General features: G+C 40.8%; 1 protein-coding gene across 1 annotated transcript in view; it reads left to right on the top strand.

Moving 5' to 3' along the window:
- The first annotated feature begins 578 nt into the window (after positions 1-578).
- Gabat (4-aminobutyrate aminotransferase) overlaps positions 579-15,698 on the top strand; it is a 51,489-nt gene continuing 36,369 nt past the window's right edge. The window contains exon 1 of the mRNA XM_067087336.1: positions 579-814. Within this exon, the coding sequence (XP_066943437.1) occupies positions 754-814 (61 nt within the window). The 5' untranslated portion in view covers positions 579-753. The remainder of the gene's footprint in view (positions 815-15,698) is intronic.

Consider the following 15,698-nt stretch of genomic DNA (forward strand, 5'->3'; position numbering starts at 1 on the left):
GGCATCACAGGAAGAACATAAATACCCTGAATCGAGCTGAATAAGAAAACCATTTTATAGAAAACATTCCTCGTCATGAACACCAGCCATTCAAACATATAACATTAAAAATACTGTGTACAATTACAGCGGATCTTGCGTGGTCACGGGCGGCAATGTTACAGATGCAACGGAATGGGAAAATATCAACTTGAACGTTTTTTTTTTTTCATCCAATTTACAGAGCCCGGTTTTCAATTAAATCTATTTACCTCTCCAGGATAAAGAAAAAGAATCCCTCGGGCGTTCTTTCGTCTCGAGCCGAGCGAAGAGCAAAGAAACGCGACGAACCGGTGAGAAAATCTCGTCGGGGGGACTCCCAACGCAGGCGCTCACGCCACGCAAACTGCACGTCTGCTACAAAACCAGGACCAAAAACGACATTTAGATAACAATTTCGCACTCTTATGCAATCCCCTCCCCCCCGGGCAAATTGATTTAGATGCCCCCCAAAATCCTGACGGTGCATCGTGCGCGGCATACCCCCTGGAGTACTCTCAATTAACCCCGGGTGAAAACCCTAGCAGGCAACTGCCAGTAGTACAAAAGGGAAGCTTAGTCTGCTCAGAGCAATATTGGTGGTAGTCTTGGTAAGCGACGCAATCGTGATCGACGCGACTAGTGTCCCCTGTCCGTCGCACGCCGAACCGCCGTGCTGTAATATTTAAACCAAGCATCCCCTGAAGCCCCAAGCACTCGAAATAAGGGAAGACAATGTACCGCAACGCTGTCAACCAACTGAAGCACCATGTCACTCGAAACTCGCTGGCGGCAGGTAAGTGTACAAGCGATTTCTCCTTAATGAAAATCTTCGGTCATTTATTTTTTCGTCAGGACAGACGAGGGGTTGAATATTGAAGGGCGGATGAGTTCGGGTGGGTGATTGCGAACGAGGGGAAACACAAAGGTTACAAAATCACTCGTGAAGGAAATCGATTAGGCAACGGTATCTATCTGCAAGTTCAACTGCAATCTGTTGTTCTCCAGAGAGCAGAAACTGTGTATGTGGAGGAGATTTGTCATGGAAAAAAATTTTTGTGCAGATAACTGGAAAGAAATTATACGAAGTTCAGAACTGACATAACAGCTAAGTTTTTTTTTTTTTTTTTTTTTTTCTGTGAGCAGACGGTACATTTATACCTGCTTCTGCCAAGACTCTAAGGCTTCCTGGGTGACAGGAATGTTCATTTGTTTGTTTTCTACGCAGTGTATCTCGCTACTCACTGAGAGTAAAAACACAACATCATACATGCACGAGAGAGAGAGAGAGAGAGAGAGAGAGAGAGAGAGAGAGAGAGAGAGAGAGAGAGAGAGAGAGAGAATAATGGGAGGGGTAGGGGGTATAAAAACCATGGCTTCCAAGAGTTGGCCTTGACCTTCACAGCCAGCTGTCTGGCTCAGGTCAGAGACCTAAGATTCCCGCAGCTTGGAGGAAGAGTTTGCTGAAGTTTGGCAGCTTTTGGTATTATTTTGCCGTGCAGTCAGTAAATGGGTAATTCTAAAACGAGCTCGACCACGGTATTTCAAAGATCCGTTTTGGATCTTCGCCTCTGATCATTATTCAAGTGTCCTCACCATACCCTACAGTATCATACCTTACCGTTCCACTGCTCAGTGTCTCCTCCGCTCTGCAGGCCGCAGAGCGGAGGAGACACTAAGCAGTGGAACTATAGCAGACTATAGCTTCGTTAGGAAGCGTACAACGGCAGATCCGTTTGTCATCTCGCTCCGGTTTCTTTAGATACATACATTTGCAATCATCTGTGTAAAAGGAAAAAATACCTGAACCTGGCTCCTACGACCATGATGATTCAGGGTGATCAAAAGATTACAGCAAGAACATTACGACCAACCTTGAAAGAAATATATATGGGGAGTGCTTTTCCCAACCTTTTTTTTTTATAAACGTGCTTCAATTTGACACGATAATATATTCTCATATTACACTAATCATCGTAAACCTAGTGAGAGTCTGACCCTTGGCTCGACCGTAGTCTAAAATATTTTAAGCAATGTTCTAAATTTATATACATCTGATGAAATACCTTCCTACAACAAATTGCTACCGATGCCTTCACGGAATTTCAATAAGCACGACACACTGGCATTGGGACCTGTCCCCTCCCCACTGGCTGTCGGCCTAAGAAACAGCAGAGCAGCGCCTGCCCTATGAGCCTACAGAGGCCCAGGAAACCTTGAAAGGTTAAAAAGAATTAAATTTAAGCAGTAAACTGAGGCGCGTGATGCACGTTAACACAGAGGGGAGTCTCAACACTGACAATTTTCCTACCTTAACTAGTTAACATGAATATTTACGAATCGGCAAATTTGTTCATTCAGCTAGACGTAAAGTAAAAATAAAAATAAACTTGAAAATAATATATGTGCTTACATGAATGTTTCTCTCGAGTATTAAAAATCTTCTGCGTCTAGCTTGGTCAATTCCACATTTTAAAATGGTCGTTAGGGTCCCTCTCTCTTCAACTAATTTATATAATATTTGGCTATGAAAAATTCCGAATTTTCTGTAATTAACTGCGATATTTAAATTACTGATCTAGTCAGCTTGGCGGCTATTCATCTTTAACAGTATATACTGTATTTATATAAAGATTATTCCAGAATTCCTCAGTTTTGCGTGATTTTTATACTACCCTGAATATTTATATAACTGTTCATAAACCTTATCTAATAAATATAAAACAATAATTTACATTTACACTATACATATAAATATAATATATATATATATATATATATATATATATATATATATATATATATATATATATATATATATATATATATTGTGTGTGTTTGTGTGTGGATCTTTCCTAGACAGTGAGGGGTGGTCGTTATCTAGGACTAATATATCCTGGGGTCATTATCTTGATGATATTTACAGTCTTTTATTTGTTTCTGTGGTAATCCCCAACGGGCTTGTACTACTATCTTGGGAAGATCATATATATATATATATATATATATATATATATATATATATATATATATATATATATATATATATATATATATATATATATATATATATATATATATATATATATATATATATATATATATATAAAATGTTATGTATATAAATCTCAACACTTATCCGGCGTCAATCAAGAGGATGGAAAAACCACTAATATACACACATATGTCATGACACTGATGTGAACCACATCTCGGTTAAATGTGAAGTCCGAAATGGCCACTGGATAAAAATGCAATTCAACAACTATAGGTTACTCTTCACTGCATTTCAATTTGACAGTCAGTACCTAGTGGCTACTTTTAGGGGGGCGGTTGGTTTTGAATGAAGTCTGGATCATTCCAGCAGGCGCTATTTATTAGCCCAAAGGTTTCCTGCCCGCCCAACAGAGAAGAAAACTGTTAGATAATAGCAAGATGCCTTGCTAATACAAGGTCACCTTTAAGCTAGGAGTCCCCGAGAAATGTTCAGCAGAGCAATGTCGCCATCCCCAACCGAAACGGCAGACTCAGACTGGGAAGAAACAAAATGTTTCCCCAACTGCTTTCACTAAAGCACCCCAAAAAAAGGACATATTTTGCTGCGGCTACGTAACCTGGAGATTGCTGAGAAGTGTTAGATAAATTAATGTCACAGTAACAACAGCTGTGAGTGCATCTGAAGTGTTGTCGCCTAAGCATTATCAATTCGCGTTATCTTTACGTCAGTTTTCATAACAGACCGCATTGTCAGCGAACTCGACTAACCCGAAGTTACGCGACATCTCTAACCACTCGTAGAACTCTTTTGCAATGAGTTGCGTAGGAATTTGCCGTTTATCACATTGTGTAACAATCACCAGATATGACCAGATTTGAGCTCATGATGTCAAGTGTAACTGGCAAGCTTATAGAACTGTCTATACACACACACACACACACACACACACACACACACACACACACACACACACACACACACATATATATATATATATATAATGTCTATCGACCTGTACATATATACATATATGTGTGTATATAGATAGATAGGTAAGACATATGTGTGTGTGTTTGTGTATAGACATGACTATAAGCTTGTCAATTACACTTAACATTATGAGCTCATATCTGGTGATTGTTACGCAATGTGATAAAAAGCAAATTCTTACTTTATATAATATATATAAAGTGTGTATGGATCTAACTGAAATGTACACGCCACCATTCTCAACTGCTAGGCCGTGGATCAACCATCTGAGCAATTAACAGCTTCCAAATCACAACCTTCCCACAGCTACACAGGAGCTTGTCAAGCACAGCGACACTCAGCCGTCTCTTCCACGCACTCTGGCTCACCCTGGGCATATGAGGCCTTTCCTTTCCCATACCTTTTTCCAGTCATTTGTCCGACCATTTCTTAGTTTTCCTTACCTTCCTTGATCACTTCTGAGTTCTCAACTTTTCACCAACCTACATATTGTCCTCCATTCTTTTTGACCGAATCACTTCAAAGATACTTTGGGTAGATGGATGGTCAAGTATACCTTAGTTTAACCAGACCACTGAGCTGATTAACAGCTCTCCTAGGACTGGCCGGAAGGATTAGACTTATTTTACGTGGCTAAGAACCAATTGGTTACCGAGCAACGGGACCTACAGCTTATTGTGGAATCTGAACCACATTATACCGAGAAATGAATTTCTATCACCAGAAATAAATTCCTCTAATTAATCATTGGCCGGCAGGAGAATCAAACGCAGGCCCAGCAAAGTGCTAGTCGAGAACGATATCGACCCGTCCAATGAGGAACTTGGTAGCTGGATGGGTGCGATTTAGAGGCACAGCCCCAGTACTTAGAATTTAATGGCATTCGCTGCTATGCATGATGGAATCGTTAGATGACCAGCCATAAAAGATGAACACTTTCAAATCTAAACCTTTGAGTCGCTCATAACTCTAAATAGTTCCCATAATCATTGCAATAGTCCTCCACATACTTATTTAGGTAATTTACCAGGAAACATTAGGAAAATGAGAAATATTAAGAAACTCCAATGAAAAATGAGAACGGATTTTAAAAATTGATGAGTGCAAGAATGAACACATCTCCAAACATTTCAGACATGGTTTTCCACCAAACAAGAGTTCCTGCTACCCTCAACTTCCATAACATTTGGCTCCTAATTGTTTGGAAAGATGACCAATAACTTAGGAACTTTGAGCGTTCATATTTCTTACTGCTGGTTAGAGGAGAGGAAGACCATTATTGGTACCAGTTACTTGGAACATGATCTTTTGGGCAATTTCGTGTTAAGTCAAGAACTCGATTTATTTGATATTTACTTCTAAGTTACATTCCTCATGTTCTTATCAATCTCCTCATTTCTCTGATTCCCAACATGGACTGGGACCGTGCTGGGACAATTATTATTTTTTTTATAAAATATATATGGGAGAACCATTGCTGAGCCTAAAGAAAAAGGCAAAGCAATGAATAACATGTATGAATTCAAATATACTCCTAGTCTGAATATATTACATTACCCAAATGATTTGAATGACATTCTAGATCCAAAAATTGGTCAATCCCTGTCAAGTCTACTGTGTACAGTGATATGCAAACTGTTGCTTCTCCTCACTATCTTCATCTCCATTTTTGTACATTTACAAACTCATGCCTTTACATATATCTTCGACATTCAGGCACAGCCTGGACTGGTTGAAGCTTGGAAACAAGGTTTCAATATTGGAGGTATTCTTTGTCCACGACTGCAGGTAACTGTTGTGAGCACAGTATGCACAGTCTAAGTTTCTCTTTGGTGGTAGGGTAACTGCGGTTTGGTAGAGGTGGGATTATTGCGGAACATAAAGACTTGGGTTTGTACATCTACAAAAAAGCAAATTATCTTCAAGCTTGCCATTTATTTCTTAGATGATCCAAACCTTGTCTTTATTAGATTTATCCTTGGAGGGAGGAACTGTCACAAAATCTGTCCAGTGAGTGGGGGAAGTTGACTCTTGTACCTTCCTGGCTATACTGACACAGGAGAATGTCGAAAGGCAGGCCCCATGCCAGCGTAGACTGTTCGGAAGGTAGCATAGTAATCACTTAATAGCCCAGAGATTTATGTTCTAACCACCCACTGCCCAACCTCCAATTAGAAGCAGAGGGACTCACACCTGATGGCTAATTAGTCACATATGCAATGCTCTGTTGAGTAACTCACCGGCAACTGGCTCGGCCAGCTTGAATGAAGTCAACAACTACTCGTTGAATATCCAATCATTTTTATCATAAACTTTTGGTGAGACGCTATTCTGTCCAAATGGAGCTTGGTGCCTGCACTATGTGTTGAGCACCACCCCAGATCCAAGGGCATATCCAAGGACTTGTCCTTAGAGAAAGAAATGAAGGTAGTCAGGAGGTGCCACAAACCTGCCCTCATTACCTGTGGAACCAAAAAAATTTCTCCTGAATGCTTTGGAATGGGCAATGCTCCTAAATTTGTGAACTCTCACCCAAAGTGCATAGTCTACACCTATCCCTGACGACAAATACACGTTTGATCACTCCACAAAGCCAGAACAAGCTAGCGTTCGACAACACTTTCTTAAAGCTCGTAGTAATTATGAATAGATGTTAGCATTTTGGTCTGAGGTGCACTGTCCCTCTCAAGTTAAGTAATGCTGCACAGCTCATACCAGACGGAAGAGCATCTTGTCCTGATCGTATCCAAGAAGTCTTGAAGAAAAGGAACTAAATGTGACCCCTTATCTATTGTCAGATACTGACAAGGTCTGTGTCTTTGCCACAAATTCAGGTACAGAGGAAAATGACAGCAAGCGCCTCAACCCCCTCCCCCACCACTGTTACTGTACACTGTGTTAGAAACAACGAAATTGACGTTTTCTCTTTGTCTGTGCTAATGCCATCAAAATAACGATCCCTAAAGTTACATCTCTTTCCCAAGCTCTCCTTGGGGATTAAATGGTGATCAAGAAAGATGTAGGTCTAACGTGATAACCCACTCTGGTGGCCTTTGCTCACAGAGATGACAAGACTTCTTGAAAATCCTTAGAAGCATAGAAATATCCGCCAAAGCCAAGAGCTCCACATCCTTTAAACCAGTGGTTCCCAAACTTTTTCTGGTCGTTACCCACTTTTCATATAGGATACTTGGCCATAACCCATGGCTATAGTGACTGTCTACATTCCTACCTACTAAACTCCTTTGGTTTTATACATACATATCCTCAGATTATGGCCCCCAGTTTGGGAACCACTGCTTTAAACAATAAAACTTTAACAGGGTTGCGCAGTACATCCTCTGCAGACACAGTTTTGTTACAGTGGAGGTAGAAAAGGAGCCTTGTCAGGTACACAGTGGCTCCAAAGGGGATGTACCACTACATCACCAATCAGTAAAGGTGACCCATTCTGCTTGGCAGACTCCTATCTCTGACTTCCCAGCCGCGCCAGGAGTCTCCTCCACATCTCCCTGAGAGAAGCCCCCATCCATGAAGTATGAGCACCTATACAGACTGGTGATAACAGAGCTGTTTGCAGACATCCCACTGACGAACTTTCACCTGTCTTGGCAGTGCAAAGTTTGAGAGACTGATCCTCCCTGCTTGTTGACACAGTCATGTTATTGATCATCAGCGCTACCCAGTATCCCATTAACTACTCTTGAAAGACTTGTACTTTGGGTAGGGCCACACCATTCTAGCAGAAGTTGAACTAAAAGTAAGTCTTCCTGGCTGCACATGCCTCAGATGAACGAATTGGGATGGTATCTCCCTGAACTTTACAAAAAAAGGGTGTCTGTTGGTTGCCATTACAGTGTTGGTCAGCATACCAAGGTACTTAGCTGCATAGGAACCAGAAAGGACTCTTTTCTCCCAATTTATCACAATCCCCAGATCATGACAAAAAGCTAGAGGGTGTAAACTTGTTCTGAATGCATCATAATTAGCCAGTTATCGAGATGCAGCAACAAGCAGATTACCATTAAATGCAAGTGGCTGCTGGGGGCCTAATCTGTCTATTGTTCCTTTCGTGGTTGTATAAGCCTACTATGCAATTCTCCGACCTCTCTCTTCCTCGCACGCGCACGCACACAATTCACAATGGTATTTTAACAACAGCCAAATCAACATTCAACAACAACTTCAGTGTACAATGCAAGCTCTCTATTAACAAACCCCATGGGCAAGCTTGCAACAACTGGACAAGTACTGTACTGTACTTGCCAACAGCCATTCAGCAACCTTGGGCTTTTCTCTTATCTAAGCTGCAGTGGAAAGGGGGAAGTCTTAGAAGAGAGGTGAGGGTAGAAGGGTGGCTATCGTAGGTAAGCAGACTGGAAGGGTTGAGCTCCATGGATTAGTTTCACCCCTTGGCTATGAATGAGATTATTCTTTTTCATATCTCTAATCGCCCACACGGGACAACCACTTCCACTACACCCTCGCCCTTTCTAACCCAACCCAATCTCTCTCTCTCTCTCTCTCTCTCTCTCTCTCTCTCTCTCTCTCTCTCTCTCTCTCTCTCTCTCAGATATTTTGAATTTTATGTAAAAAAAAATGTTAAAATGCGGATGAAATATTACACCTATATCTTCCGCTCTCTTTATCAGACATGAAGTTAAGTGTAGGAAAATGGGAAAATGACATGAACAGAATGCATTTCTTTTTGTCTCTGGAGTTTGAGACACTAAGAAATGTTAAAAGTTTCATATGTAAAGGTATCGTCACTGGTGCGTACCAGAGTGCAATGCTGATTATTACCAAAGCTAGACAATTGACAATTCACACCTTGCCCAGTAAAAAAATATGGTAAGGTCATCTGACAAAAAATGCATTTAGCAGTAAGTACTACCTGCGCCTGCTGTTACCTGAAGGTAACACGCCCACCCTTCCTGCAAGATTAACAGAACCTTCAAAATATTAACTGAATGAAATAAATAAGATAAAAACTTTCAAATTGTTTATCAAACGGGGCTGGGTTGAAACAACGACAAGGCAGAATATTTCACAGCTGTTGTCAAGGAGTGACCCTGGGGGAAAATAATTATAAAAAACGAAAGTTATGTCATCAAGGTGAATTCTGTTGTACAATGTGACGTCGCATATCAATTACTTCGATTTTTTTTAAAATCCTCAACCATGCTGCAACTTACAAGGGAAAGTCTCAGAAAGGTTCCCAAACTTTGCAAACGTACCAAAATACACTGTGAGGGCAGAAATACACAGTATGAAGGAAGGGGTGTGGAGGGTAAAGCATGTTAGATTGGAATTGCGAAACAAGGAAGTTGTATTCAATACTCTCCCGAAAGGACATAGACAACCTTTCGATGTCAAACTGGCCAGACTACCGTAACAGCTTTTTATTAAGCTTTCATAGGAGCTCACTCCCAAACACTTAAGGACTCGGCACAAACAGGGCAAGTGGTTTTTCCGTCACTAGTTGCAACTGTATCGAACTTATTACGTAAGCATCGTGAACGCGTTACATGAAGCCCAATGACGTAATGCTACTAAGGAACGGTGTTTTAACGTTAAACCAATTCTCTGCTCGTAATAGTTAAGAAAATAGTGTAGAGGGCACATTAATATTCACTGTAACCAAGAATTTCATATCATTTAGGCGTTGCATAAGCCTAATCGACTCCGCTGCTATGCACGTAGCCTCTTCATTAATGCGTTGAACGACCTTTGCTAGCAGTTCTGTACAGACCACAGAACTCATTCTGATGATTCATGCCAGTCTTGACCATTATCATCCCACACTCACTGGTGTACTTTTAAATAAAAAAAAATCAGATGTTAATTATGTACCGAATTAACAATTAACTGAAGCGTTTCATAAGCGTAGAGATGCATGTAACCTATTTTTAGATACCGCGAATCCTAACTCGCTCCCGATGGCGCGCCCATTTCCTCGTGACTGTGATTGGCCCTGACGAGGGTGGGTCAGCCAACGAACCAATCACATCCTAGTCCGCTCATCTGCCCACCTTCGAGTGATGCCACTTAGGGAATTAGAGACTGGGGGCCTTTATTGAGAGGAGGTAACGGCATATAGCGTCTCTTTCGGTACATCCCTGGCCTCTTAACTCTCTCAGCGCCTTACCATACCAAATTCTCAAGTCTGGATAAAACGGCAGTGTTCAACAGAATCTAAATTAAAGCATGAGAGCATTTCAAACACCATCCACGCAAACGTTAAAGCGTTGCGTAACCCACTCTGAAGCTTCATCACAACTTTATTGAGGGGAAAAATAGAAATAAATATATGCTTCCTGACATAACTGGAATCCATTTAGTACCTTCTGTCTCTATGGATTTCTCAGTCTTTCTTTTGCTACCATATTCTCTGCTGCCTAAATCGCACGAGAGAGAGAGAGAGAGAGAGAGAGAGAGAGAGAGAGAGAGAGAGAGAGAGAGAGCGCTGATTTTCACAATCCCTTCGAAGTTCATTTCTGTCCCCTGTATCCAGCCTCATAATAATAATAATAATAATAATAATAATAATAATAATAATAATAATAAGTAAATGAAGAACTTCTGGTTTCCTCATTATGGGGCCCAAGGTACCTAACGGGAATGGAACGTAAAGTGAAACAGAGAATTTGTATAATTATCAAAATTCACTGATAACCCACAGAATTCTCTTCCTTGGTGACTCGTCCTCCCAGCATCAAATAAAAGGTATTGCTTACCCTGGAAACAAATGAAACATCACACACACAAACACACATACACAAATATGTGTGTGTGTGTGTGTGTGTGTGTGTGTGTGTGTGTGTGTGTGTGTGTGTGAGGGGGAGGGAGGCGCAGCCCAACAATATCCCTGGGACCGAAATGGTACGAGTATAATAGTGGTATCGTAACACTCTTGAAAACCCAGTTAAAGCTACAAGGCAATGACGCCACTTGTAGCAAACCATGCAAAAGCGATATCGTCATCATCGCCATCAGGAAATCTCTTCCTAAACCAGCGAGTACCAGTAAACATGGAGAAAAACAAGCCCCTCACCTGTTATCAGCCGATATCACTTACGAAAAAAAAAACTCGAGTGACCAATCGCAAAGCCTCGCTAAGCGCACATTACCAGAAAAAACTAGAAACTTCGGTGAAGCAAGGTCGAAGGCCGTCACTTTCCTTGATGTCTAGAAATGAACGCTGTATTTAAATGCACTTTTGCTGGACTTTGAGGAATCAAAGGACGTTACATCACTTACAGATAGATTCATCCCTTCGTGGGAGCTTTTTTTTTTTTTTTTACCTTGGCCCACAATGTACAGGACTTCATGTTCTTTTTCTTTCCAGGTTCCGATAATAATATATACTGTATATACACACAAAATTATATATAGATAGATAGATAGATAGACTGATAGATGCAGCCACTCCCTGTAAAGGTACAATGCTTGATTTACAATAGATGTCACAGCAGATTTATCCAAATTACCAGTACCCGTTTCGAAGCCCAGGAGTGCACTGAGGACGTTTTAAACCCATGTTATTTACCGGAACCCGACGAGAGAGAGAGAGAGAGAGAGAGAGAGAGAGAGAGAGAGAGAGCGAGACGAAGGGAAGTCTTTATGTAAATTATAACACTGTCTGATTCCTTCCAGTTCAATTTTTACAACTGGTGATACGAATAATTACACAAACAACGTTCTGGAAAAATTTCTAGTATTTTTAGTGCGTTTTCCAACCCTCCAGGATGAAATCTCTAAGAGACAAACAAAAAATGCCTTTTTGGTGCACCTTTATTCATTCCGAATCCGACAGCGATTTCAGCCATTAACTTTGGGGCTTCTTGAGGACTCTGCTAGATTTGCAATGTAACCACACACACAAATTACCTAAAACATTAAGGAAAAGCAACTGCGTAAAATTAAAGATGGTTAACTTAGTTGAAACATTTATCGACCCCACACAGAAGTGGGAAAAAATCCAGAGAAGAAAAAAGAAGACCACTTAGTTAAAACATTGGGTAATAAATTTACACGGGGTACTGCAGGTATGTAGTGTGGGTCCTGGTAGTTTATATACTACCTCCCTATGCAGAATTGACGCAGATTATGCAGAGAAGGACGGATGCTGTGAGGACAGGCTACAAGACTGATAAAAGCACAGAGGGCGGGGTCAAGGAAGGCCTCAGAAAGCAGGAGCAAAAGAATGCAATATTGATCCTGTGGGGAAAGGCAAGGGAATCGTCTCGCATCGCCTTTGCAAATCGGGAGGAGAAGGGGGAGGAATAGGAAGAGGAGGAGGAGGAGGAGGGAGACGGTGGGAAAGAATTGAACAAATACAGTAACCCATCATCTCTCTTGTAAATCCCTGTCTTGTAGATCCCTGTCTTGCTTTCGTGTAAAATCAGACAAAAGGCATCTGACGGTACATTGCCAAAGGCTTTGCCTTCAACAAAGCATCTGGTCAGACAAAGGCCATTAAATTTCTATCGTTCATTGTTGTGTGAATTGTACAGAGTTACCTAAAGGCAAACAAAATGAGCAGTCACCAGGGGCAGACTATTCTGAAGCTCGAGAGCTCTTTAAATAATTGCATGTCTCATCGTAATTCTCAAGTATTGTCTTTTCGCATCACAAAGAAATTAAATAGCAATTGCTTGTTTGTGACGCTTGAATCGTGAACAATCAAGGGAATAATTAACGCCCCCACCCCGAACATAAAAACGAATCTCAAATGGCCCAGTACTGTATTAGAATTTGGTATCAGTATTACTGACTGAATTATCAATTAGCCATCATTGGACGGCTGCATGAAATCTCTCTTTCTCTCTCCCCCGCTCGAAACACCCAAACCCTAATAATGCTGAAGATGGAGAACTGCTACGTTCAGCTACCAACGATTAAAAAATCGATGTCTCCCGAGAAGAGAATTACGAAGCGTCCTAGTTCCTGCTCTTTTTAAGGCTACATAAAGATTTCCTCTCCGTTCTTAGAATTAGGAAAAAAATGTTTTTTTTTTTTTTTCTCAGTGAATGAATAATGAAATTTCGGCTATAAAGCCAGGCACAGGGGCACCACCAGGCATTCAGTGATTAAACACTGGAACTTGGAGAGCTAGACAGACCGAGATAATAAATGGAATAAAGTACGAAAATTTTAAAAAGGTGGGACTGAGAAATCCGTCTGTAAAGGTTCTGGGGCGTTGCATAAGAGGTTACCTAACATTGACTGAGAGCGGGTTTGTTCTGTAGCGCATCATCAAATCTGACGGAGCAGCCTTTCCTCTCCAACGGGGAATCTGGGTCACTCGTGAAAATGAGGAGACTTGGCCTTGGCCCATTCTCGACCGCAAGCAAACGTGTACTGTACAGGAAGTCGCTGGTCCGACCTAAATCTTACATCACAAAAATTCTGGAGATGTTTTACACAAGCATGACTTTGGAAGAAACTTCCATCGAAAAAATTTCCTCATCGGGACAAGAACTGTAAAATCTATACAAGAATTTTTAAAAAATCTAAGAAATTTAAACAATAATAAAAATGAGACTGACACTGCACAGCCTTACTTGCCAGAGAAATTCAGCCGAGGTGGTTTCATGGGCACGCACATGCCCTCATGATTAAGACGACCAAACTCCCTGTTTGCCACTGGGGATTGGACAGAAACTGCAGTCACTCCCTTTGACCTTTCCTGCATTTTTTTGCTGTACCTCCAGTCATTCCCACAAAGGCTACGGCTTCCTTTCCCCTTTTTTGCTGTAATGTACTTCCAGCAATCCATTACAGATGCACGTTCTGTGGTGAGTGCTGGTGCTTTTTGTAATTCTAATAATGGCTCCAGGTGCCTGTGGCATCAAATGTGCTGGAACATATTTCATTCTTTACTACTAAGCAATTATAAACGTCTTTTTATCTTACAATTTATCTGTCAACTTGAACTACTTACTGTCCTTATATTTTCTTTGCCCTTTTTCATAAATTTTCACTGAAGCTTGTGTTTATTCCTTATGCCATTTGAATTTGCAATGATAGTGATAACAATTTTCCTTCCAGACTGCTGAAACAATTCTAATAATTTTACACTGTTTGCAATATTTACCCCAATATTTCATCGGGAAAAATTAAATCTCCACAGACCTCAGAACTGTTTTCTATTTCTACTGTAATGATCACAACCTCATTCCTGGAAAGAAGCCAAACTTCTTAACTGTGATGTATCAAAGACCTGAACTGGAAATATACTGGCCAAATCTTTCCCTCATCAAGAACATAATCCGCACTCCTAGTGCCTGGAATTCTTCCCAAAGGTCCTTCTTACGTCCTCGCCTTCATTTTCCACAAGCATTCTCGAACCCACACTAACCCTTTCCACATTCGAGTTATCATCAGCTCTGTCTTCTATCCCCCACATTCCACAATTCTTCAAAAGTCACTCCACCGACCCATGGTTGGGTTCACTTAAGTGCTACATCTATATCAGTTTGAATATTTCATTCCCATCAGAGTCAAGTCTTATTCTCCTCCTTTAAAGTTCTTGCTTATTTCTACCTTCTCGTGTGATGACTTGCCCTCAAGTTCTCAATCGCTTTTTTTCTTAACTAACCTATCCAACTCCCTGTATATCCATGCATTGTCATCTTGTTTTCCTTCGCTTACCTCTCCCTTTATTATCTGATCATTTCGTGCTTTTATTCCCTATTCCTCCTCTCACTTAAAAATAAACACTCCTCCCCACACTCCGTATGACACTCAAATCATCATGGAATCTTACAAATTCCTGGTATACCCTTTGAACATCCGTGTCCATTTTCCATCTATTTTTCCCTTACGTTTCTCTATCGCTTCCTTCTTGCTAAACCCATTTGTTTTATTTACATTTACAGCCACTTTTCACCCCTTCCACTCCAACCTGAACATCAAAACTCTCACTTGAACCAAAAAATGACCATATATACCCCCAGCCAATCTTCTCACCATTACTACCACCAATGTGTCCCTCCATCGCCAGCCTAACCTGCTCTTTTTCTAGCCGTCTGCTCTTTCCTGAATATACTCATGACAATTCTTCTTTGGACGCCATGCCTTTTGAACAATCTGGCCAGGTTATAAAGTCCAACCTGAAACCATCAACACGAAACAAACCGAATTCCAAACATGTACGTTTTAAATTAATGGTAAAATATAAAAAACAAATCTTCTTCAAGGGCCAAGAAGTAAAATTTATACTTCTGTACTGACAAACTGCATCAACCAATATTACAGGTAAAAAAATGTATATACAATACATCCTGTAAATACAGTGCGTGTGTGTGTATATCCTGTAAATACAGTGTGCATGCGTGTGTATCCTGTAAATACAGTGTGCGTACATGTTTATCCTGTAAATACAATGAGCATGCGTGTATATCCTGTAAATACAGTGTGCGTGCGTGTATATCCTGTAAATACAGTGCGTGTGCACGAATATCCTGTAAATACAGTGCACGTGCACGAATATCCTGTAAATACATGCACGTGCGTGTTTATCCTGTAAATAAAGTGCGCATGCGTATATCCTGTAAGTACAGTGCGCATACATTTTTATCCTGTAAATACAGTGCACGTGCGTGTATATCCTGTAAATACAGTGCACATGCATGTATATCCTGTAAATATAGTGCGTGCACATGTTTATCCTGTAAATACAGTGCGC

Source organism: Macrobrachium rosenbergii, chromosome 43 (genome assembly GCF_040412425.1).
Source record: "Macrobrachium rosenbergii isolate ZJJX-2024 chromosome 43, ASM4041242v1, whole genome shotgun sequence".
In the NCBI taxonomy this organism is placed as follows: Eukaryota; Metazoa; Arthropoda; class Malacostraca; order Decapoda; family Palaemonidae; genus Macrobrachium; species Macrobrachium rosenbergii.